This window comes from Tachyglossus aculeatus, chromosome 11 (assembly GCF_015852505.1).
Source record: "Tachyglossus aculeatus isolate mTacAcu1 chromosome 11, mTacAcu1.pri, whole genome shotgun sequence".
Classification (NCBI taxonomy): domain Eukaryota; kingdom Metazoa; phylum Chordata; class Mammalia; order Monotremata; family Tachyglossidae; genus Tachyglossus; species Tachyglossus aculeatus.
In genome coordinates, this window is record NC_052076.1 from 24,356,796 (window position 1) to 24,379,538 (window position 22,743).

Sequence of the window (22,743 nt, forward strand, 5' to 3'; positions counted from 1 at the left end):
CAGCTGGGTGACTTTGGGCAACTCACTTCACTTATGTGCACCTCAGTTACTTCATCTGTAAAATGGGGATTAAGACTGTTTGCCCCCCGTGGAACAACCTGATCACCTTGTAACCTCCTCAGGGCTTAGAACTGTGCTTTGCACATAGTAAGCGCTTAATAGCCCACTGTTGGGTAGGGACTGTATATGTTGCCAACTTGTACTTCCCAAGCGCTTAGTACAGTGCTCTGCACACAGTAAGCGCTCAATAAATACGATTGATTGATTGATTAATAAATGCCATTATTATTATTATGGGGGGTGCCACGCTGGCGCCCCCTGGTGGCGTCTGCAGGGGTCTCCCAGCAGCCTGGGCTCAGGGGACAGTAATAATAGTTAATAATAATGATTCATTGATTCATTCAATTGTATTTATTGAGCGCTTACTGTGTGCAGAGCACTGGACTAAGCGCTTGGGAAGTACAAGTCGTCAACATATAGAGGCGGTCCCTACCCAACAATGGGATCACAGTCTAGAAGGGGGAGACAGACAACAAAACAAGTGGCATTTGTTAAGCGCTTACTACGAGCAAAGCACTGTTCTAAGCGCTGGGGGGGTTACAAGGTAATCAGGTTGTCCCACGGGGGGCTCACAGTCTTAATCCCCATTTTACAAATGAGGGAACTGAAGCTCAGAGAAGTTGACTTGCCCAAGGTCACACAGCAGACATGTGGCGGAGCTGGGATTCGAACCCATGACCTCTGACTCCAAAGCCCGTGCTCTTTCCACTGAGCCACGCTGCTTCTCTACAACAATAATAATAATAAATAAAAATACAATAAATAATAAATAGTGATAAGTAATGTAAATAAATAGATAATAAATAATAAATACTTTCTACCTGCCAAGCACTGGGGTAGATACAGGAAGCAGCATGGCATAGTGGAAAGAGCCCGGGCTTGGGAGTCAGAGGTTGTGGGTTCTAATCCCGGCTCCACCACTGACCAGCTGTGTGACTTTGGGCAAGTCACTTTACTTCTCTGGGCCTTAGTTACCTCATCTGGAAAATGGGGATTAAGACCGTGCCCCCCACGTGGAACAACCTGATTACCTTGTATCTCCCCCAGTGCTTAGAACAGTGCTCGGCGCATACTAAGCACTTAAATGTCATCATTATTATTTTTATTCTTATTGGATAAGCAAGTCAGACACGATCCCTGGCCCACATGGGGCTCCCAGTCCAAGAGGGAAGGAGAACAGGGATTGAATCCCTATTGCCCGGATGAAGAAACTATGAATAATAATAATGATGATGGTATTTGTTAAGCGCTTACTATGTGCCAAGCACCATTCTAAGCTCCGGGGTAGATAGAAGGTCATCAGGTTGTCCCCCGTGGGGCTCACAGTCTTAATCCCCATTTTACAGATGAGGTCACTGAGGCAAAGAGAAGTTAAGTGGCTTGCCCAAGGTCACCCAGCTGGCAGGTGGCAGAGCCGTGGTTTAGAACCAAGGTTTCCTGACTGCCAGTCTGGTGCCCGGGTGTTCCTCTGGATATTCTATTTATTTTATTTTGTTAATATGTTTTGTTTTGTTGTCCATCTCCCCCTTCTAGACTGTGAGCCCGCTGTTGGGTAGGGACCGTCTCTATGTGTTGCCAACTTGTACTTCCCAAGCGCTTAGTACAGTGCTCTGCACACAGTGAAGCGCTCAATAAATACGATTGAATGAAAAATGAATGAATGAGAAGCAGCAAGGCATAGCAGATAGAGTATGGAACTGGGAGTCAGAAGGTCATGGGTTCTAATCCCAGCTCTGCCACTTAATAATAATAATATTAATGATATTTGTTAAGCGCTTACTATGTGCAAAGCACTGTTCTAAGTGCTGGGGGGACACAAGGTGATCGGGTTGTCCCACAGGGGCCTCACAATCTTTAATCCCCATTTTACAGATGAGGGAACTGAGGCCCAGAGAAGTGAAGTGACTTGCCCAAAGTCACACAGCTGACAGTTGGCGGAGCTGGGATTTGAACCCATGACCTCTGACTCCAAAGCCCGGGCTCCTTCCCCTGAGCCACGCTGCTTCTCCATTCATTCATTCATTCAATCAATCGTATTTATTGAGCACTTACTGTGTGCAGAGCACTGTACTAAGCGCTTGGGAAGTACAAGTTGTCAACATATAGAGACGGTCCCTACCCAACTCAGTCTAGAAGAGGGAGACAGACGACAAAACAAAGCATGTGGACAGGTGTCAAGTTGTCAGAACAGATAGAAATTCATTCATTCAATTGTATTTATTGAGCGCTTACTGTGTGCAGAGCACTGGACTAAGCGCTTGGGAAGTACAAGTTGGCAACATAGAGAGACGGTCCCTACCCAACTCACAGCCTAGAAGGGGGAGACAGAGGACAAAACAAAGCATGTGGACAGGTGTCAAGTCGTCAGAACAAATAGAAATAAAGCTAGATGCACATCATTAACAAAATAAATAGAATAGTAAATATGCACAAGTGAAAAAATAGAGTAATAAATCTATGCAAACATATATTTATTTTATTTTGTTAGTATGTTTGGTTTTGTCCTCTGTCTCCCCCTTTTAGACTGTGAGCCCACTGTTGGGTAGGGACTGTCTTTATATGTTGCCAATTTGTACTTCCCAAGTGCTTAGTACAGTGCTCTGCACATAGTAAGTGCTCAATAAATCAATCAATCAATCAGTCAATCGTATTTATTGAGCACTTACTATGTGCAGAGCACTGTACTAAGCGCTTGGGAAGTACAAATTGGCAACGATTGATGATGATGATGATGATATACAGGTGCTGTGGGGAGGGGAAAGAGGTAGGGTGGCGGGGTGGGGAGGAGGAGAGGGAAAAGTGGGGGCTTAGTCTGGGAGACACAATTGTCTGCTGTGTGACCTTGGGCCAGTCACTTCACTTCTCTGGGCCTCAGTGACCTCATCTGTAAAATGGGGATTGATCCTGGGAGCCCTCTGTGGGACAGGGACTGTATCCAACCTGATTTGCTTGCATCCGTTCCAGCGCTTAGTACAGTGCGTAGTACACAGTAAGTTGTTGAAAAATACCACAATTATAGGCAAGTTCTCTAGAGCTGCAGAACCATCTTTGGGAAAAATCCCGTCCTCATTGCTCCGGAAGTGTGGAAAGAAGAGGGGAGGAGAAGGGAGTCGGGAGGGAGACGGAGATTTGCCACCTCAAGAGTTGTGCCCTGTCTACAGCTGCATACGTTGTGAGCCACCCATAGCGCTTACATACATATCGCCTTTCACACCCTATTACTATTCATTCATTCAATCGTATTTATTGAGCGCTCACTGTGTGCAGAGCGCTGGACTAAGCGCTTGGGAAGTCCAAGTCGGCAACAGATAGAGACGGTCCCTACCCAACAACGGGCTTCCAGTCTAGAAGGGGATGACTGACAGGGAAACAAAACATGTGGACAGGTGTCAAGTCGTCAGAACAAATAGAAATAAAGCTAGATGTATATCATTAACAAAATGGAATAGTAAATATATGCAATAATAATAATGATGGTGGCATTTATTAAGCGCTTACTATGTGCAAAGCACTGTTCTAAGCGCTGGGGGGGTTACAAGGTGATCAGGTTGTCCCACAGGGGCCTTACAGACAATCCCCATTATACAGATGAGGTAACTGAGGCACAGAGAAGTTAAGTGACTTGCCCAAAGTCACACAGCTGACATTTGGTTGAGCTGGGATTTAAACCCATGACCTCTGACTCCAAAGCCCGGGCTTTGTTTTTACCTCATCTGTAAAATGGGGATGAAGACTGTGAGCCCCCCGTGGGACAACCTGATCACCTTGTAAATTCCCCAGCGCTTAGAACAGTGCTTTGCACATAGTAAGCGCTTAATAAATGCCATCATTATTATTATTATTATTATTGTTATTATTATTTTACAGATGAGGGAACTGAGGCACAGAGAAGTGAAGTGACTTGCCCAGAGTCACACAGCTGACAATTGGCGGAGCCGGGATTTGAACCCCTGACCTCTGATTCCAAAGCCCGCGCTCTTTCCACTGAGCCACGCTGCTTCTCTGTAAAGTAAAATAGAGTAATTACTTCACTTCTCTGTGCCTCAGTTCCCTTATCTGTAAAATGGGGATTAAATCTGTCCAAACATCTATACAGGTGCTGTGGGGAGGGGAAGGAGGTAGGGCAGGGGGGATGGGGAGGAGGAAAGGAAAAAGGGGGCTCAGTCTGGGGGGAACGCAACCCCTTTTCCATCTTCCCGCCGTCTATTATGTGCCCGCCATTAATAATAATAACAATAATAATCAATCAATCGTATTTATTGAGCGCTTACTGTGTGCAGAGCACTGTACTAAGCGCTTGGGAAGTACAAGTTGGCAACATAATAATGGCATTTGGCAGTATTGGCAATAATAATGGCATTTGTTAAGCGCTTACTATGTGCAGAGCACTGTTCTATTAGACGGGAAGCTCCTCAGGGGCAGGGATACCACCCTCTCCCAAGCGCTTAGCGCAGTGCTCTGCACCAGGCAGGCTTTCAGTGACGTATTAGGCTGTGAGCCCACTGTTGGGTAGGGACTGTCTCTATGTGTTGCCAACTTGGACTTCCCAAGCGCTTAGTACAGTGCTCTGCACACAGTAAGCGCTCAATAAATACGATTGATTGATTGATTGACTAGCAATTGATAGAAAACAAAATGCCCACTTCTCTCCGATATGGCTGGGGGTGGCCACACATCCAACCAGCCGAATTCTCCCATTATTGGGTAGGGATTGTCTCAATCTGTTGCCGAATTGTACTTCCCAAGCGATTAGTCCAGCGCTCTGCACACGGTAAGCGCTCAATAAATAGGAATGAATGAATTGAGTGCTTCCCCTGAGCAGAACACTGTACTAAGGGCTCGGGAGATTCATTCATTCAATCGTATTTATTGAGTAATTACTGTGTGCAGAGCACTGTACTAAGCGCTTGGGAAGTACAATTGCAGTATAACGGAGTCGGGAGACACGTTCCCGGCTCACAACGAGCTTCCAGCGCTTAGAACAGCGCTTTGCACATAGTAAGCGCTTAAATGCCATTATCATTATTATTATTATTATTATTATTATTATTATTAGAGAAGCAGCGTGGCTCAATGGAAAAGAGCACGGGCTTTGGAGTCAGAGGTCATGGGTTCAAATCCCGGCTCCTCCAATTGTCAGCTCTGTGACTTTGGGCAGAGAATCAGCGTGGCTCAATGGAAAAGAGCACGGGCTTTGGAGTCAGAGGTCATGAGTTCAAATCCCGGCTCCTCCAATTGTCAGCTCGATGACTTTGGGCAAGTGTGATCTTGGGCAAGTCACTTCACTTCTCTGGGCCTCAGTTACCTCATCTGTAAAATGGGGATTAATAATAATAATAATAATGTTGGTAGTTGTTAAGCACTTACTATGTGCAAAGCACTGTTCTAAGCGCTGGGGGGAATACAAGGAGATGAGGTTGTCCCATGTGGGGCTCACAATCTTAATCCCCATTTTACAGATAATAATAATAATAATGATGGCATTTGTTAAGCGCTTACTATGTGCAAAGCACTGTTCTAAGCACTGGGGTAGATACAAGGTAATCAGGTTGTCCCACGAGGGGCTCACAGTCAATCCCCATTTACAGATGAGGTAACTGAGGCTCAGAGAAGTTAAGTGACTCGCCCAAGGTCACACAGCAGACATGTGGCGGAGCCGGGATTCGAACCCCTGACCTCTGACTCCAAAGCCCGGGCTCTTTCCACTGAGCCACGCTGCTTGGGAACTGAGGCGCAGAGAAGTGAAGTGACTTGCCCAAGATCACACAGCAGACATGTGGGGGCGGCGGGATTCGAACCCATGACCCGTGACTCCCAAGCCCGCGCTCTTTCCGCTGAGCCACGCTGCGACTGTGAGACAACCTGATCACCTTGTAACCTCCCCAGCGCTTAGAACATTGCTCTGCACGTAGTAAGCGCTTAATAAATGCCATTATTATTATTATTATTATTATTACAGTCCAGAGGGAGAGACGGACGTTAATTATAAATTAATAAATTGTGAATATGTGCACAAAAACGCTGTGGGGTTGAGGGAGGGGTGAGTACAATGTGCAAATCCAAGTGCTGGGGTGACCCAGGAGGAAGTGGGAGAAGAATAAGTTGTATTTATTGAATCCTTATTGTGCGCTTGCTTTCCAAGGCAAACACTTCGGGAAGCAGCGTGGCTTAGGGAAAAGAGCCCCGGCTCGGGCGTCAGAGGTCATGGATTCTAATCCTGCCTCCGCCACTCGTCAGCTGGGTGACTTAGGGCAAGTCACTTCACTTCTCTGAAGCGCTTAGTCCAGTGCTCTCCACACAGTAAGCGCTCAATAAATACGATTGATTGATTCTCTGGGCTTCAGTTGCCTCATCTGTAGAATGGGGATTATTCATTCATTTATTCGTATTTATTGAGCGCTCACTGTGTGCGGAGCACTGTACTAAGTGCTTGGGAACTACAAGTAGGCCACAGATAGAGACGGTCCCTACCCAACGACGGGCTCACAGTCTAGATCATCATCAATCGTATTTATTGAGCGCTTACTATGTGCAGAGCACTGTACTAAGCGCTTGATAGTCCGGCTAGGGGAGACAGACAACAAAAGAAAGACATGGAGACGGGTGTCAAAACCGTCAGAACAAATAGAATTGTAGCTATATGCACATCATTAACAAAATAAATAGAATAGTAAATATGGACAAGTAAAATAATTCTGACTGTGAGCCCCACGCGGGACAACCTGATTATCTTGTATCTACTCCAGCGCTGAGAACGGTGCTTGGAACATAGTAAGCGCTTAACAAGTACCACCATTATTATCATTATTGTTATTATTACTTCCAAGTCTGCTGGCTGTCACCAATCGGGCTGTTTTGGGGTTTATTTGCTTTTTTATGGTATTTGTTAAGCGCCTACTGTGTACCAGACGCTGTACTAAAGCACAAAGGCAAATACAGCATAATCAGGTTGGACACAGTCCCTGTCCCTCGGGGGTTCACAATCTTATCCCCATTTTACAGATGAGGGAAATGAGGCACAGAGAAGCAAAGTGACCTAGGTCTTTGTTGACTCTCAGATCTGAGCTTTATTTTTTTTTTTATGGTATTTAAGTGCTTGCTTTGTGCCAGGCACTATACTAAGCGCCGGGTTAGAGCCAAGCTCTAGCCATTAGGCCACACTGCTTCGTGCCTCTGGAGCCCAGTTTTTCTTCTAGACTGTGAGCCCACTGTTGGGTAGGGACCGTCTCTATGGGTTGCCAACTTGGACTTCCCAAGCGCTTAGTACAGTGCTCTGCACACAGTGAGCGCTCAATAAATACAATTGAATGAATGAATGAATGACTGCCCAGTCCTGACCCCTAAGGGCAGAATCTGGTGTTCTCTGCCCAACCGAGTTCATTCGACTCATTCGATTGTATTTATTGAGCGCTTACTGTGTGCGGAAAACTGTATTTAGCGCTTGGGAGAGTACAGTAGAACAGCAAAGAACAGTAGAGAAGTAGCGAGGCTCAGTGGAAAGAGCCCGGGCTTTGGAGTCAGAGGTCATGGGTTCAAATCCCGGCTCCGCCACTTGTCAGCTGGGTGACTTTGGGCAAGTCGCTTCACTTCTCTGGGCCTCAGTTCCCTCATCTGTCAAATGGGGATTAAGACTGTGAGCCCCCCCGTGGGACAACCTGATCACCTTGTAAACTCCCCAGGGCTTAGAACAGTGCTTTGCACATAGTAAGGGCTTAATAAATGCCCTCATTATTATTATTAAATGGTGATTGATACCGGGAGCCCCATGTGGGACAGGGACCGTGTCCAACCCGCTTAACTTGTGTCTACCCCCATCATCATCATCAATCGTATTTATTGAGCGCTTACTATGTGCAGAGCACTGTACTAAGCGCTTGGGAAGTACAAATTGGCAACATATAGAGACAGTCCCTACCCAACAGTGGGCTCACAGTCTAAAAGGGGGAGACAGAGAACAAAACCAAACATACTAACAAAATAAAATAAATAGAATAGATATGTACAAGTAAAATAGAGTAATAAATATGTACAAACATATATCCATATATACAGGTGCTGTGGGGAAGAGAAGGAGGTAAGATGGGGGGGATGGAGAGGGGGACGAAGGGGAGAAAGCTCACCCTGTGAGCCACACTTGGGACAGCGACTGTGTCCAAATTAATTATCACATACCTACCCCAGCGCTTAATAAAGAGCCTGGCCCATAATAAGTGCTTAACAAATACCATTAAAAAAAACAAAAAGAAGGGGACGGGGGAAGGGCACGGGCCAGAGGCCCAGGAGGCTGAGGGAAGTGAAGCCAGAGAGCATGGAGAGGAAAATAATAATAATAATGATGATTCATTCATTCATTCATTCATTCAATTGTATTTATTCACTCATTCATTCATTGATTCAATCGTATTTATTGATACCGGGAGCCCCATGTGGGACAGGAACCATGTCCAACCCGATTAACTTGTGTTTACCCCCACGCTTAGAGCAGTGCTGGGCACATAGTAGGCGCCTAACAAGTACCGTTGTCATTGTCATTCCCCTCAGGTGCACGTCGGAGCTTTCCGCGCAGAGGAGTTGACAGCGTGCGCCGGAATGACGTCCCCCAAGCTCGTCCCCCTGTACGGCGCCGTGAAGGAAGGGTCTTGTATCAACATCTTCATGGAGCTGATGGATGGTGAGGACCCTGTCTGAACCCCCCCTTTTCCTCTGACTATCTCTTGGGAAGTACAATCAATCAATCAATCAATCAATCGTATTTGTTGAGCGCTTACTGTGTGCGGAGCACTGTGCTAAGCTCTTGGGAAGGACAGGTTGGCAACATGTAGAGACAGTCCCTACCCAACAGTGGGCTCACAGTCTAGTCTGTATATATGTTTGTACGTATTTATTACTCTACTTATTTATTTTATTTGTACATGTTTACTCTATTTTATTTTGTTAATGTGAGAAGCGGCGTGGCTCAGTGGAAAGAGCACGGGCTTTGGAGTCAGAGGTCATGGGTTCACATCCCGACTCCACCACGTCTGCTGTGTGACCTTGGGCGAGTCACTTAACTTCTCTGAGCCTCAGTTCCCTCATCTGTAAAATGGGGAATTTTAGACTGTGAGTCCACTGTTGGGTAGGGACTGTCTCTATATGTTGCCAACTTGTACTTCCCAAGCGCTTAGGACAGTGCTCTGCACACAGTAAGCGCTCAATAAATACGATTGATGATGATGATGGGGAATAAGACTGTGAGCCCCACGTGGGACAACATGATCACCTTGTATCCCCCCCAGCACTTAGAACAGTGCTCTGCACATAGTAAGCGCTAAACAAATGCCATTATTATTATTATTATTATTATTATTATTATCTCTATATGTTGCCAACTTGTACTTCCCAAGCGCTTAGTCCAGTGCTCTGCACACAGTAAGCGCTCGATAAATACAATTGAATGAATGCTCCTCCTCCCCATCACCCCCCAACTCCCTCCCTCTGCTCTACCCCCTTCCCCTCCCCACAGCACTTGTGTATGTATTTATTACTCTATTTATTTTATTAATGATACATATAGAGCTCTAACTCTATTTATTCTGATGGTATGGACGCCTGCCTACTTATTTTGTTTTCCTGTCTGTCTCTGTCTAGACTGTGAGCCCGTCGTTGGGCAGGGATCGTCTCAATTTGTTGCCAATCTGTGCTTCCCAAGCTCTTAGTACGGTGCTCTGCACACAGTAAGCGCTCAATAAATACGGTTGAATGAATAATGATGATGGCATTTCTTAAGTGCTTACTATGTGCAAAGCACTGTTCTAAGCGTTGGATGAACGAATGAATGACCCAGGGCCCCGCGCCCTCTCCGCAGACGACGGGGAGCTGAGGGCCGCGGGCGGCTGAGGAGGAGCGGGATGGGGGCAGCTCTAGGAAAGCGGGACCGCCGTTTTTCCACCGAGCGATGTACAGACTCGAACACGCGTCTCACTCCTTCCCTCCGTCCGTCCTTCTCTCGCCAGGCGGCTCCCTGGGCCAGCTGATCAAGCAGAAGGGTCGCCTCCCTGAAGACCGGGCCTTATATTACCTGGGGCAGACCTTGGAGGGGTTGGAATATCTTCACGCCCGCCGCATCCTCCACGGAGATGTGAAAGGTAAAGTCTCCGTCAATAACATCGATCCGTCAATCAATCAGTCGTATTTATTGAGCGCTTACTGTGTGCAGAGCAATCCATCGTATTTAGTGAGCGCTTACTGTGTGCAGGGCACTGGACTAAGCGCTTGGGAAGTCCAAGTTGGCAACACCTAGAGACGGTCCCTACCCAACAGCGGGCTCACAGTCTAAAAGGGGGAGACAGAGAACAAAACCAAACATACTAACGAAATAAAATAAATAGAATAGATATGTACAGGTAAAATAAATAAATAGAGTAATAAATATGTAAAAACATATATACAGAGCACCGTACTAAGCGCTTGGGGGAGGCGTGAAGGGTAAAGTCTCCATCTCACCAGCTGACGGGCACACCCCTGATCAATCAGTCAATTTATCGTATTTATCGAGCGATCAAGAGAAGCAGCATGGCTCAGTGGAAAGAGCCCGGGCTTTGGAGTCCGAGGTCATGGGTTCGAATCGCGGCTCCGCCATATGTCTGCTGTGTGACCTTGGGCAAGTCACTTCACTTCCCTGAGCCTCAGTTCCCTCATCTGTAAAATGGGGATTAAGACTGTGAGCCCCCCGTGGGACAACTTGATCACCTTGTATCCCCCCCCAGCGCTTAGAACAGTGCTCTGCACATAGTAAGCTCTTAACAAATGCCATCATTATTATTATTATTATTATTGGGAGTCAGAGGTCGTGGGTTCAAATCCCCGCTCTGCCGCTTGTCAGCTCTGTGACTTTGGGCAAGTCACTTAGCTTCTCTGGGCCTCAGTGACCTCATCTGTAAAATGGGGATTAAGGCTGTGAGCCCCACGTGGGACAACCTGATCACCTTGTATCCTCCCCAACGCTTTAAACAGTGCTTTGCACATGGTAAGCGCTTAGCAAATGCCATCATCATCATTATTATTATTATTACTGCGTGCAGGGTTCTATATTAAGTGCTTGGGAGAGACTTGAAGGGTAAAGTCTCCATCTCATCAGCTGTAATCAATCAATCAATCATATTTATCGAGCATTTACTGTCTGCAGGGCACTGTACTAAGCACCTGAGGGAGACATGAAGGGAATGGTCTCCATCTCATCAGCAGACCAGAATACCCTTAATCAGTCAATCACATGTATTTATTAATCATTTACTGTTGCAGGGCACTGTAGTAAGCGCTTGCAGGAGACATGAAGGGAAAAGTCTCCATCCCATCAGCAGACCAGAATACCCCTAATCAATCAATCAGGTGTATTTATTAATCATTTAATTTGTGCAGGACACTGTACTAGACTCAGCATTTGTCTGCTGGTGAACTTAGGCAAGTCACTTCACTTCTCTGGGCCTCAGTTACCTCATCTGTAAAATGGGGGATGAAGACTGTGAGCCCCGTGAGGGACAACCTGATGACCTTGGATCTCCCCCAGCGCTTAGAACAGTGCTTGACACATAGTAAGCGCTTAACAAATACCATAATTAGTATTCCTAAGCACCTATGGAGAGCTTGAAGGGTAAAGTCTCCATCTCACCAGCTGACTGGAATACCCCCGATCAGTTAAATAATCATATTTATTGACATTTTACTGTGTAGAGGACAACTCAATATAACAGATCGATTCTCTGCCCCCAGGAAGCTTGTGATCTAGAGGGGAGACAGGCATTAATAGAAATAAATAAATTACGGTTATAGTCACGGGTGCTCGGGAATGGAGGCTTTGGGAAGGTGAATAAAGGAAGTAAGTCAGGGTGACGCAGAAGGGAAAGCAGCGTGGCTCAGTGGAAAGAGCCCGGGCTTTGGAGTCAGAGGTCGTGGGTTCAAATCCCGGCTCTGCCACTTGTCACCCGGGTGACTTTGGGCGAGTCACTTCACTTCTCTGGGCCTCAGTTACCTCACCTGTAAAAATGGGGATTAAAACTGTGAGCCCCCTGTGGGCCAACCTGATCACCTTGTAACCTCCCCAGCGCTTAGAACAGTGCTTTGCACATAGTAAGCGCTTAACAAATACCATCATTATTATTATTATTATTATAAGGGAGTGGGGAGAGGAAGAAATAAAGGCTTAGTCAGGGAAGGCCTCACAGAGGAGATGTGCGGGGGGTCCGACGTCCACCTTGGGAGGGGTGGGACTGGAGGCTGCCGGGAGTCTGCTGACTCTAGACTGGTAGTTCGTTGTGGGTAGGGAACAAGACTTGTACTTCCCGAGTGCTTAGTACAGTGCTCTGCACATAGTAAGCGCTCAATAAATACGATTGATTGATTGATTGATTGACTACCAACTCTCATTCACCGTACTCTCTGTGAGCACTCAGTACAGGGCCCTGCACTCAATGAAGCAGCACGGTCTATTAGCTAGACCCCGGGCCTGGGGGTCAGCAGGTCGTGGGTTCCAATTCTGGCTCCGCCACTTGTCTGCTGTGTGGCCTTGGGCAAGTCACTTCACTTCTCTGGGCCTCAGTTCCCTTATCTGGAAAATGGGGATGAAGACTGTGAGCCCCACAGGGGACAACCCCATGACCTTGTATCTCCCCCAGCGCTTAGAACAGTGCTTGGCACATAGTAAGCGCTTAACAAATACCAACATTATTATTCGGTTCCCTCATCTGGGGATTGGAGCCGGGGATTGAGACTGCGAGCCCCACGTGCAGATTGTGTCCAACTCGATCTGTTTCTATAATAATGTTGGTATTTGTTAAGCACTTACTATGTGCCAAACACTGTTCTAAACGCTGGGAGAGATACCAGGTAATCGGGTTGTCCCACATGGGGCTCACAGTCTTCCTCCCCATTTTACAGATGAGGTCACTGAGGCCCAGCAAAGTGACTTGCCCAAGGTTACACAGCTGATAAGTGGCCGAGCCGGGATTAGAACCTGTGACCTCTGACTTCCAAGCCCGGGCTCTTTCTATTAAGCCACGCTGCTTTTCTTGTATCTTGCTGCTCTTGAGAAGCAGCGCAGCTCAATGGAAAGAGCCCGGGCTTTGGAGTCAGAGGTCATGGGTTCAAATCCTGCCTCCGCCACTTGTCAATCAATCAATCATATTTATTGAGTGCTTACTGTGTGCAGAGCACTGTACTAAGCGCTTGGGAAGTACAAGTTGGCAACATCTAGAGACAGTCCCTACCCAACAGTGGGCTCACAGTCTAAAAGGGGGAGACGGAGAACAAAACCAAACATACTAACAAAATAAAATAAATAGAATAGATATGAACAAGTAAAATGAATAAATAGAGTAATAAATATGTACAAGCATATATACATATATACAGGTGCTGTGGGGAAGAGAAGGAGGTAAGATGTGGGGGATGGAGAGGGGGACGAGGGGGAGAGGAAGGAAGGGGCTCAGTCTGGGAAGGCCTGGGAAGTCAGCTGTGTGACTTTGGGCGAATCACTTCGCTTCTCTGGGCCTCAGTTCCCTCCTCTGGAAAATGGGGATTAAGACTGTGAGCCCCCTTGGGACAACCCGATCACCTTGTAACCTCCCCGGCGCTTAGAACAGTGCTTTGCACATAGTAAGCGCTTAATAAATGCCTTTATTATTATTATTATTATTACCCTAGTGCTTAGTGCAGTGTCTGTCACATAGTAAGCGCTTAACAAATACCATCAACATCCATATTATTTTTAATCAATCAATCGTATTTATTGAGCGCTTACTGTGTGCAGAGCACTGTACTAAGCGCTTGGGAAGCACAAGTCGGCAACATATAGAGACGGTCCCTACCCAACAACGGGCTCACAGTAGAAGGGGGAGACTATTATTTTTCCTAATAATAGTAATAAATCCAATCTCCTCACCGTACCTCGTTCTTGCCTGTCCCGCCATCGACCCCCGGCCCACGTCATCCCCCGGGCCCGGAATGCCCCCAATCCCTCTGCCCATCCGCCAAGCTAGCTCTCTTCCTCCCTTCAAGGCCCTATTGAGAGCTCACCTCCTCCAGGAGGCCTTCCCACACTCAGCCCCTTCCTTCCTCTCCCCCTCGTCCCCCTCTCCATCCCCGCCATCTTACCTCCTTCCCTTCCCCACAGCACCTGTATATATATTTGTACATATTTATTACTCTATTTAGTTTACTTGTGCATATCTATTCTATTTATTTTATTTTGTTAGTATGTTTGGTTTGGTTCTCCGTCTCCCCCTTTTAGACTGTGAGCCCACTGTTGGGTAGGGACTGTCTCTATAGGTTGCCAATTTGTACTTCCCAAGCGCTTAGTCCAGTGCTCTGCACACAGTAAGCGCTCAATAAATACGATTGATGATGATGATGATGGGTCGTTTGAGCTAGTCTCTCTTGGCTAACCGATGGATCTCTGGCTTCCTCCCACAGCAGACAACGTCCTCCTGTCAGGGGACGGGAGCCTGGCCTTCCTCTGTGATTTCGGCCACTCAACTCACCTGCAGCCCCACGGCCTGGGGACGTCCCTGGTGACGGGTAAGCCCTCCCCTCCGGACCCCAATCCGAGCCCGCTCTCCCCCAAATCCCCCTGTCCCCGGTCCTGTCACCGTAACGCTCAGTTTCAAACAATTTCAGCGGCAAGGGAGGAATCAAAAACCAATCTCCCGCCTTGTTTTCTCCAACCTCTCCCTCCAAAGCCACCGCGGGTCCGAACGCCAGTCCAGTAGCACGGGAGACATCCCACATGGGGCTTCCCACCTGGGGCAGCGCGCATGCTCGCCCCCGCTCATGTCCCAGGTGTTTTGGAACCTCCCTGCGCACCCTTAAGAGGAGCAGCGTGGCTCAGTGGAAAGAGCCCGGGCTTGGGAGTCGGAGGTCGTGGGTTCTAATCCTGGCCCTGCCACTTGTCTGCTGCGAGATCTTGGACAAGTCACTTCTCTGGGCCTCAGTCACCTCATCTGGCAAATGGGGATTGAGGCGGTGAGCCCCACGTGGGACAACCTGATTTCCTTGTATTTACCCCAGTGCTTGGCACATAATAATAATAATGATGGCATTTGTTAAGCGCTTACTATGTGCAAAGCACTGTTCTAAGCACTGGGGAGGATACAAGGTGATCAGGCCGTCCCACGGGGGGCTCACAGTCTCAATCCCCATTTTCCAGACGAGGGAACTGAGGCCCAGAGAAGTGAAGTGACTTGCCCAAAGTCACCCAGCTGACAAGTGGCGGAGCCAGGATTGGAACTCACGGCCTCTGACTCCCAAGCCCGGGCTCTTTCCATTGAGCCACGCTGCTTCTCCTAGTTAGCGCTTAACAGGCGCCATCATCATTATTATTATTATTATTAGGGATGGTGTGCCCGTTTTCAGAGGTGTGCTGAGAGGAGCCTACCACAGGGGATTCATTCATTCATTCAATCGTATTTATTGAGCGCTTGCTGTGTGCAGAGCACTGTACTAAGCGCTTGGGAAGTTGGCAACACATAGAGATGGTCCCTACCCAACAGTGGGCTGCCTGGTCAGGGCAAGAGTGCCTTCTTGGGGGGCACCCTGGGGCGGGACTAGAGTGCCCTGGGGGTCCCTAGGGCGAGACTGAATTTTCTCTGGGACCCGAGAGGCATTCCATGCATCCCAATGATCTGGGAATGAGCCGAGAGTGAACTGGGATGAGGGGAGAGGGCTGTGGGGACGGGCCAGAGGTTCAATCAGGCTGAGGGGACCGCCGGGGTCTGTGCAGGACGCTACGTCCCCGGCACGGAGACCCACGTGGCCCCGGAGGTGGTGATGGCCAAGCGCTGCGACTCCAAGGTGGACGTGTGGAGCAGCTGTTGCATGATGCTGCACATGCTCAACGGGTGCCACCCCTGGACTCAGTACTACAATCACCCCCTCTGTCTCAAGGTAAGGGGCACTTCCACGGCGGGGAATCAATCAATCAATCAATCAGTCGTATTTATTGAGCGCTTACTGTGTGCAGAGCACTGTACTAAACGCTTGGGAAGTCCAAGTTGGCAACATATAGAGACGGTCCCTACCCAACAGTGGGCTCACAGTCTAGAAGGGGGAGACCCGGGCCCCGGGGAGGCGGGTGGGTGGGCACGGCCAGTGGCTCAGGGCCCGCGCCGATCCCGAGGAGCTCTGCTCCGGGACCTCTGTCCCAATTCCATTCAATTCTTTCATTCATTCATTCAACCGTATTTATTGAGCGCTTACTGTGTGCAGAGCACTGGACTAAGCGCTTGACAAGTCCAACTCAGCAACAGAGAGACAATCCCTTTTATCATCATCAATCGTATTTATTGAGCGCTTACTATGTGCAGAGCACTGTACTAAGCGCTTGGGAAGTGCAAATTGGCAACATATAGAGATAGTCCCTACCCAACAGTGGGCTCACAGTCTGAAAGGGGGAGACAGAGAACAAACCAAACATACTAACAAAATAAAATAAATAGAATAGATATGTACAAATAAAATAAATAAATAAATAAATAGAGTAATAAATATGTACAAACATATATACATATATACAGGTGCTGTGGGGAAGGGAATGAGGTAAGATGGGGGGAATGGAGAGAGGGACGAGGGGGAGAGGAAGGAAGGGGCTCAGTTTGGGAAGGCCTTTTAGACTGTGAGCCCGTTGTTGGGTAGGGACCGTCTCTATATGTTGCCAATTTGTACTTCCCAAGCGCTTAGTACAGTGCTCTGCACACAGTAAGCGCTCAATAAATACGACTGATGATGATGATGATGATCCCTGCCCAACAACGGGCTCACAGGCTAGAAGGGGGAGACAGCCTGATGATCTCATATCTACCCCAGTGCTTAGCACATAGTAAGAGTGGAACAAATTCGGTGGAATCATTATCCACCGGACTGTAAGCTTTTCCCACTATCCTTTCGAGGGCAAGGATCGTGTCTAGGAGCTTGACTGTATTATACTCTCCCAAGCGCTTAGTACAGTGCTCTGCACACGGTAAGCACTCCCTCAGGAAATACCATTGATGGGGAATTTACCAAGCACCTTCTGGGGCCAGAACCCTGGGCTAAGCACTTGGGAGAGGACATTTGGGGCCTAGAGAAGCAGTGTGGCTCAGTGGAAAGAGCCTGGGCTTTGGAGTCAGAGGTCATGTGTTCAAATCCCGGCTCCGCCACAGCAGCTGGGTGACTTTGGGCAAGTCACTTAACTTCTCTGTGCCTCAGTGACCTCATCTGTAAAATGGGGTGGAAGGCTGTGAGCCCCCCGTGGGACAACCTGAGCACCTTGTTACCTCCCCAGCGCTTAGAACAGTGCTTTGCACATAGTAAGCACTTAATAAATGCCATTATTATTATTATTATTATTAGAGGAAAGCAGGAAGGACTGGGAGTCAAGGAACTTGAGTTCCCTCAGGCTTAGCACATACAAAGCGTGTAATAAATGTCTGCCCTCAGGAAGCGTTCACTCTACTGGGAGTGACCGCCCAAAGTCACCTGACCTACTGGAAGGAGCTCAGGCCCGGAAGCCAGAGGATCTGGGTTCTAATCCCAGTTCTGTCACTTACCTGCTGTGTGGCCTTGGACAAGTCACTTCACTTCTCTGTGTCAAAGTTCCCTCATCTGCAAAATGGGGTTGATGATGATGATGATGATTCATTCATTCATTCAATCATATTTATTGAGCACGTACTGTGTGCAGAGCACTGTACTAAGCGCTTGGGAAGTACAAGTCGGCAACATATAGAGACGGCCCCTACCCAACAACGGGCTCACAGTCTAGAAGGGGGAGATAGAGAACAAAACAAAACATGTAGACAGGTGATGGCATTTGTTAAGCGCTTAATATGTGCAAAGCACTGTTCTAAGTGCTGGGGAGGTTACAAGGTGATCAGGTTGTCCCACGGGGGGCTCACAGTCTTCATCCCCATTTTACAGATGAGGGAACTGAGGCACAGAGAAGTGAATTGACTTGCCCAAAGTCACACAGCTGACAAGTGGTGGAGCCGGAATTTGAACCCATGACCTCTGACTCCCAAGCCCGGGCTCTTTCCACTGAGCCACGCTGCTTCTCAAAACCTATTCTCCCTCCTACTTGGACTGTGGGTCCTGATATCTCGGAGCTGCTCCAGCACGTAGTACAGTGCTTGACACATAGTAAGCGCTTAAGGAATTATCATTATCATTAAGACCGTGAGCCCCATGTGGGACAAACTGATTACCTTGTATCTACCCCAGCGCTTAAAGTAGTGCTTGGCACATAGTAAGCGCTTAACAAATACCATCATCACCATCATTATCATTATTAGGAGGCATTAGGTGAGCCAGGTACATGATAATGATAGTATTTATTAAGCGCTTACTGTGTGCAAAGCACTGTTCTAAGCGCAGGTGTGGGTTGGTGATGTAAGTGCCCTGGTGCTGAAGGGGTGCAGAAGGGATCCCTTAGAGAAGCAGCGTGGCTCAGTGGAAAAAAGCACAGGCTTTGGAGTCAGAGGTCCTGGGTTCAAACCCCGGCTCCGCCAATTGTCAGCTGTATGACTTTGGGCAAGTCATTTCACTTCTCTGGGCCTCGGTTCCCTCATCTGTAAATGGGGATGAAGACTGTGAGCCCCACGTGGGACAACCTGATCACCTCGTTACCTCCCCAGCGCTTAGAACGGTGCTTTGCTCGTAGTAAGCGCTTAATAAATGCCATTATTATTATTGTTGTTGTTGTTATTAGGTGTGGGAATGGGTTGGGGTGAGACAGGAAGGGGAATCTTGGGGAAGCGGAGCAGAGCGCTCGTTTCTGACCGCGAAGCCCTGAAGTCCTTGTTTCCGACATGAGCAGATCGCCCAGGGGCCGCCGCCGGTGAGGGAGATCCCGCCCTCCTGTGCCCCCCTCACCGCCGATGCCATCCGCGAGGGGCTGGAGAAGGAGCCCGGGCACCGAGCCTCCGCCGCAGAGCTGCGCCCCCGAGTTGGCCGGGCCCTGCAGCAGGGTAAGAGACGGACCCGGGGGCTACCCGCTGGGGGGCACGGGTCACTCAATCAATCCATCAATCAATCAATCAATCATATTTATTGAGCGCTTACTGTGTGCAGAGCGCTTGGGAAGTCCAAGTTGGCAACATCTAGAGACGGTCCCTACCCAACAGTCATTCAATCGTATTTATTGGGCGCTTACTGTGTGCAAAGCACTGGACTAAGCGCTTGGGAAGTCCAAGTTGGCAACATATAGATACAGTCCCTACCCAACATCATCATCAATCGTATTTATTGAGCGCTTACTGTGTGCAGAGCACTGGACTTAGCGCTTGGGAAGTCCAAGTTGGCAACATATCGAGACGGTCCCTACCCAACAGCGGGCTCACAGTCTAGAAGGGGGAGATGGACAACAAAATCAATCAATCAATCAATCAATCATATTTATTGAGCGCTTACTATGTGCAGAGCACTGTACTAAGCGCTTGGGAAGTACAAATTGGCAACACATAGAGACAGTCCCTACCCAACAGTGGGCTCACAGTCTAAAAGGGGGAGACAGAGAACAGAACCAAACATACCGACAAAATAAAATAAATAGGATAGAAATGTACAAGTAAAATAAATAAATAAATAAATAAATAGAGTAATAAATATGTACAACCATATATACATATATACAGGTGCTGTGGGGAAGGGAAGGAGGTAAGATGAGGGGATGGAGAGGGGGACGAGGGGGAGAGGAAGGAAGGGGCTCAGTCTGGGAAGGCCTCCTGGAGGAGGTGAGCTCTCAGCAGGGCCTTGAAGGGAGGAAGAGAGCTAGCTTGGCGGAGGGGCAGAGGGATTGGGGGCATTCCAGGCCCGGGGGATGACGTGGGCCGGGGGTCGACGGCGGGACAGGCGAGAACGAGGTACAGTGAGGAGATTAGCGGTGGAGGAGCGGAGGTTGCAGGCTGGGCAGTAGAAGGAGAGAAGGGAGGTGAGGGAGGAGGGGGCCAGGGGATGGACAGCCTGGAAGCCCAGGGTGAGGAGTTTCTGCCTGATGCGCAGAATGATTGGTAGCCACTGGAGATTTTTGAGGAGGGGAGTAACACGCCCAGAGCGTTTCTGGACAAAGATAATCCGGGCAGCAGCATGAAGTATGGATTGAAGTGGAGAGAGACACGAGGATGGGAGATCAGAGAGAAGGCTGGTGCAGTAGTCCAGACGGGATAGGATGAGAGCTTGAATGAGCAGGGTAGCAGTTTGGATGGAGAGGAAACAAAACAAAGCATATTGACAAAATAAAAGAAATAGAATAAATATGTACAAGTAAAACAGAGTAATAAATATGTACAATCATATGTACATCTATACATTCATTCATTCGTATTTATTGGGCGCTTACTGTGTGCAGAGCACTGTACTAAGCACTTGGGAAGTCCAAGTTGGCAACATCTAGAGACAGTCCCTACCCAACAGCGGGCTCACAGTCTAGAAGGGGGAGACAGAGAGCAAAACAAAACATAGTAACAAAATAAAATAAATAGAATAGATATGTACAAGTAAAATAAATCAATAAATAGAGTAATAAATCTGTACAAACATACATACGTATATACAGGTGCTGAGGGGAAGGGAAGGAGGTAAGGTGGGAGGATGGAGAGGGGGACAAGGGGGAGAGAAAGAGAGGGTCAAGAGAGAAAGAGGGGCCTGGGATGCTGGACGCAAGGGTCTCGCCCGGTTGACCTCTCCCCTTCCTGGCATCGGGCGCCCCATCCCCCAGGCTATGGTTGGCTCCCTGGCGCTCAAAACAGTGATTTGCACACAGTAAGCGCTCTATAAATACTATTGAATGAATGAATGGAAACCGAGTTTTAATTCTATTTGTTCTGATGACCCTGACACCTGTCTACGTGTTTTGTTTTTGTTGTTTGTCTCCCCCTTCTAGACTGTGAGCCCGTTGTCGGGTAGGGACCGTCTCTAGATGTTGCCAACTTGTACCTCCCAAGCGCTTAGTACAGTGCTCTGCACACAGTAAGCGCTTGTTAGTATGTTTGCTTTTGTTCTCTGTCTCCCCCTTTTAGACTTTGAGCCCACTGTTGGGTAGGGACTGTCTCTATATGTTGCCAACTTGGACTTCCCAAGTGCTTAGTACAGTGCTCTGCACACAGTAAGTGCTCAATAAATATGATTGATTGATTGATTGATTGAATAAATACGATTGATTGATTGATTGATTGTACCTCCCAAGCGCTTAATACAGTGCTCCGCACACAGTAAGCGCTCAATAAATACGATTGAATGAATGAATGAATGAATGCCTGGCACATAGTAAGCGCTTAAGAAATACTATTAAAAGAGAGAAATCGCCAATCCAACAGACGAATGGACACGCGGGCCACGTCGACGATGCCCCTTCCCGTCTCCGCCGCCTGCCAGCCTGGGAACCGTTGCCCTGGCTCTCCGGTCGGCTCTGGCCCCCCGCCCCAATTCCTGGGTGGTCCTACAATGGATCAGTCAATCAATCAATCAATCGTATTTATTGAGCGCTTCCTGTGTGCAGAGCACTGTACTAAGCGCTTGGGAAGTCCAAGTTGGCAACATATAGAGACAGTCCCTAATCAATCAATCAATCAATCAATCAATTGTATTTATTGAGCGCTTACTGTGTGCAGAACACTGTACTAAGCACTTGGGAAGTACAAGTTGGCAACATATAGAGACAGTCCCTACCCAACAGTGGGCTCACAGTCTAAAAGGGGGAGACAGAGAACAAAACCAAACATACTAACAAAATAAGATAAATAGAATAGATATGTACAAGTAGAATAAATAAATAAATAGAGTAATAAATAAGTACAAACATATTTACATATATACAGGTGCTGTGGGGAAGGGAAGGTAAGATGGGGGGGATGGAGAGGGGGACGAGGGGGAGAGGAAGGAAGGGGCTCAGTCTGGGAAGGCCTCCTGGAGGAGGTGAGCTCTCAGTAGGGCCTTGAAGGGAGGAAGAGAGCTAGCTCGGCGGATGGGCAGAGGGAGGGCATTCCAGGCCCGGGGGATGATGTGGGCTGGGGGTTGATGGCGGGACACGCGAGAACGAGGTACAGTGAGGAGATTAGCGGCAGAGGAGCGGAGGGTGCGGGCTGGGCTGGAGAAGGAGAGAAGGGAGGTGAGGTAGGAGGGGGCGAGGGGATGGACAGCCTGGAAGCCCAGGGTGAGGAGTTTCTGCCTGATGTGCAGATTGATTGGTAGCCACTGGAGATTTTTGAGGAGGGGAGTAACATACCCAGAGGGTTTCTGGACAAAGACAATCCGGGCAGCAGCATGAAGTATGGATTGAAGTGGGGAGAGACACGAGGATGGGAGATCAGAGAGAAGGCTGATGCAGTAGTCCAGACGGGATAGGATGAGAGCTTGAACGAGCAGAGTAGCGGTATGGATGGAGAGGAAAGGGTGGATCTTGGCAATATTGCGGAGCTGAGACCGGCAGGTTTTGGTGATGGCTTGGATTTGAGGGGTGAACGAGAGAGCGGAGTCAAGGATGACACCAAAGTTGCGGGCCTGTGAGACGGGAAGGATGGTAGCGCTGTCAACAGAGGTGGGAAAGTCAGGGAGAGGGCAGGGTTTGGGAGGGAAGACAAGGAGTTCAGTCTTGGACATGTTGAGTTTTAGGTGGCGGGCAGACATCCAGATGGAGATGTCCTGAAGGCAGGAGGAGATGCGAGCCTGGAGAGAGGGGGAGAG

At 48.3% G+C, this 22,743-nt stretch overlaps 1 protein-coding gene across 1 annotated transcript in view; it reads left to right on the forward strand.

Moving 5' to 3' along the window:
• Positions 1-22,743, forward strand: part of MAP3K14 (mitogen-activated protein kinase kinase kinase 14) — a 60,455-nt gene that overhangs the window by 26,446 nt on the left and 11,266 nt on the right. Inside the window, exons 7-11 of the mRNA XM_038753770.1 lie at positions 8,602-8,731; positions 10,053-10,184; positions 14,506-14,610; positions 15,812-15,975; positions 18,881-19,031. Of these exons, the coding sequence (XP_038609698.1) occupies positions 8,602-8,731; positions 10,053-10,184; positions 14,506-14,610; positions 15,812-15,975; positions 18,881-19,031 (682 nt within the window). The remainder of the gene's footprint in view (positions 1-8,601; positions 8,732-10,052; positions 10,185-14,505; positions 14,611-15,811; positions 15,976-18,880; positions 19,032-22,743) is intronic.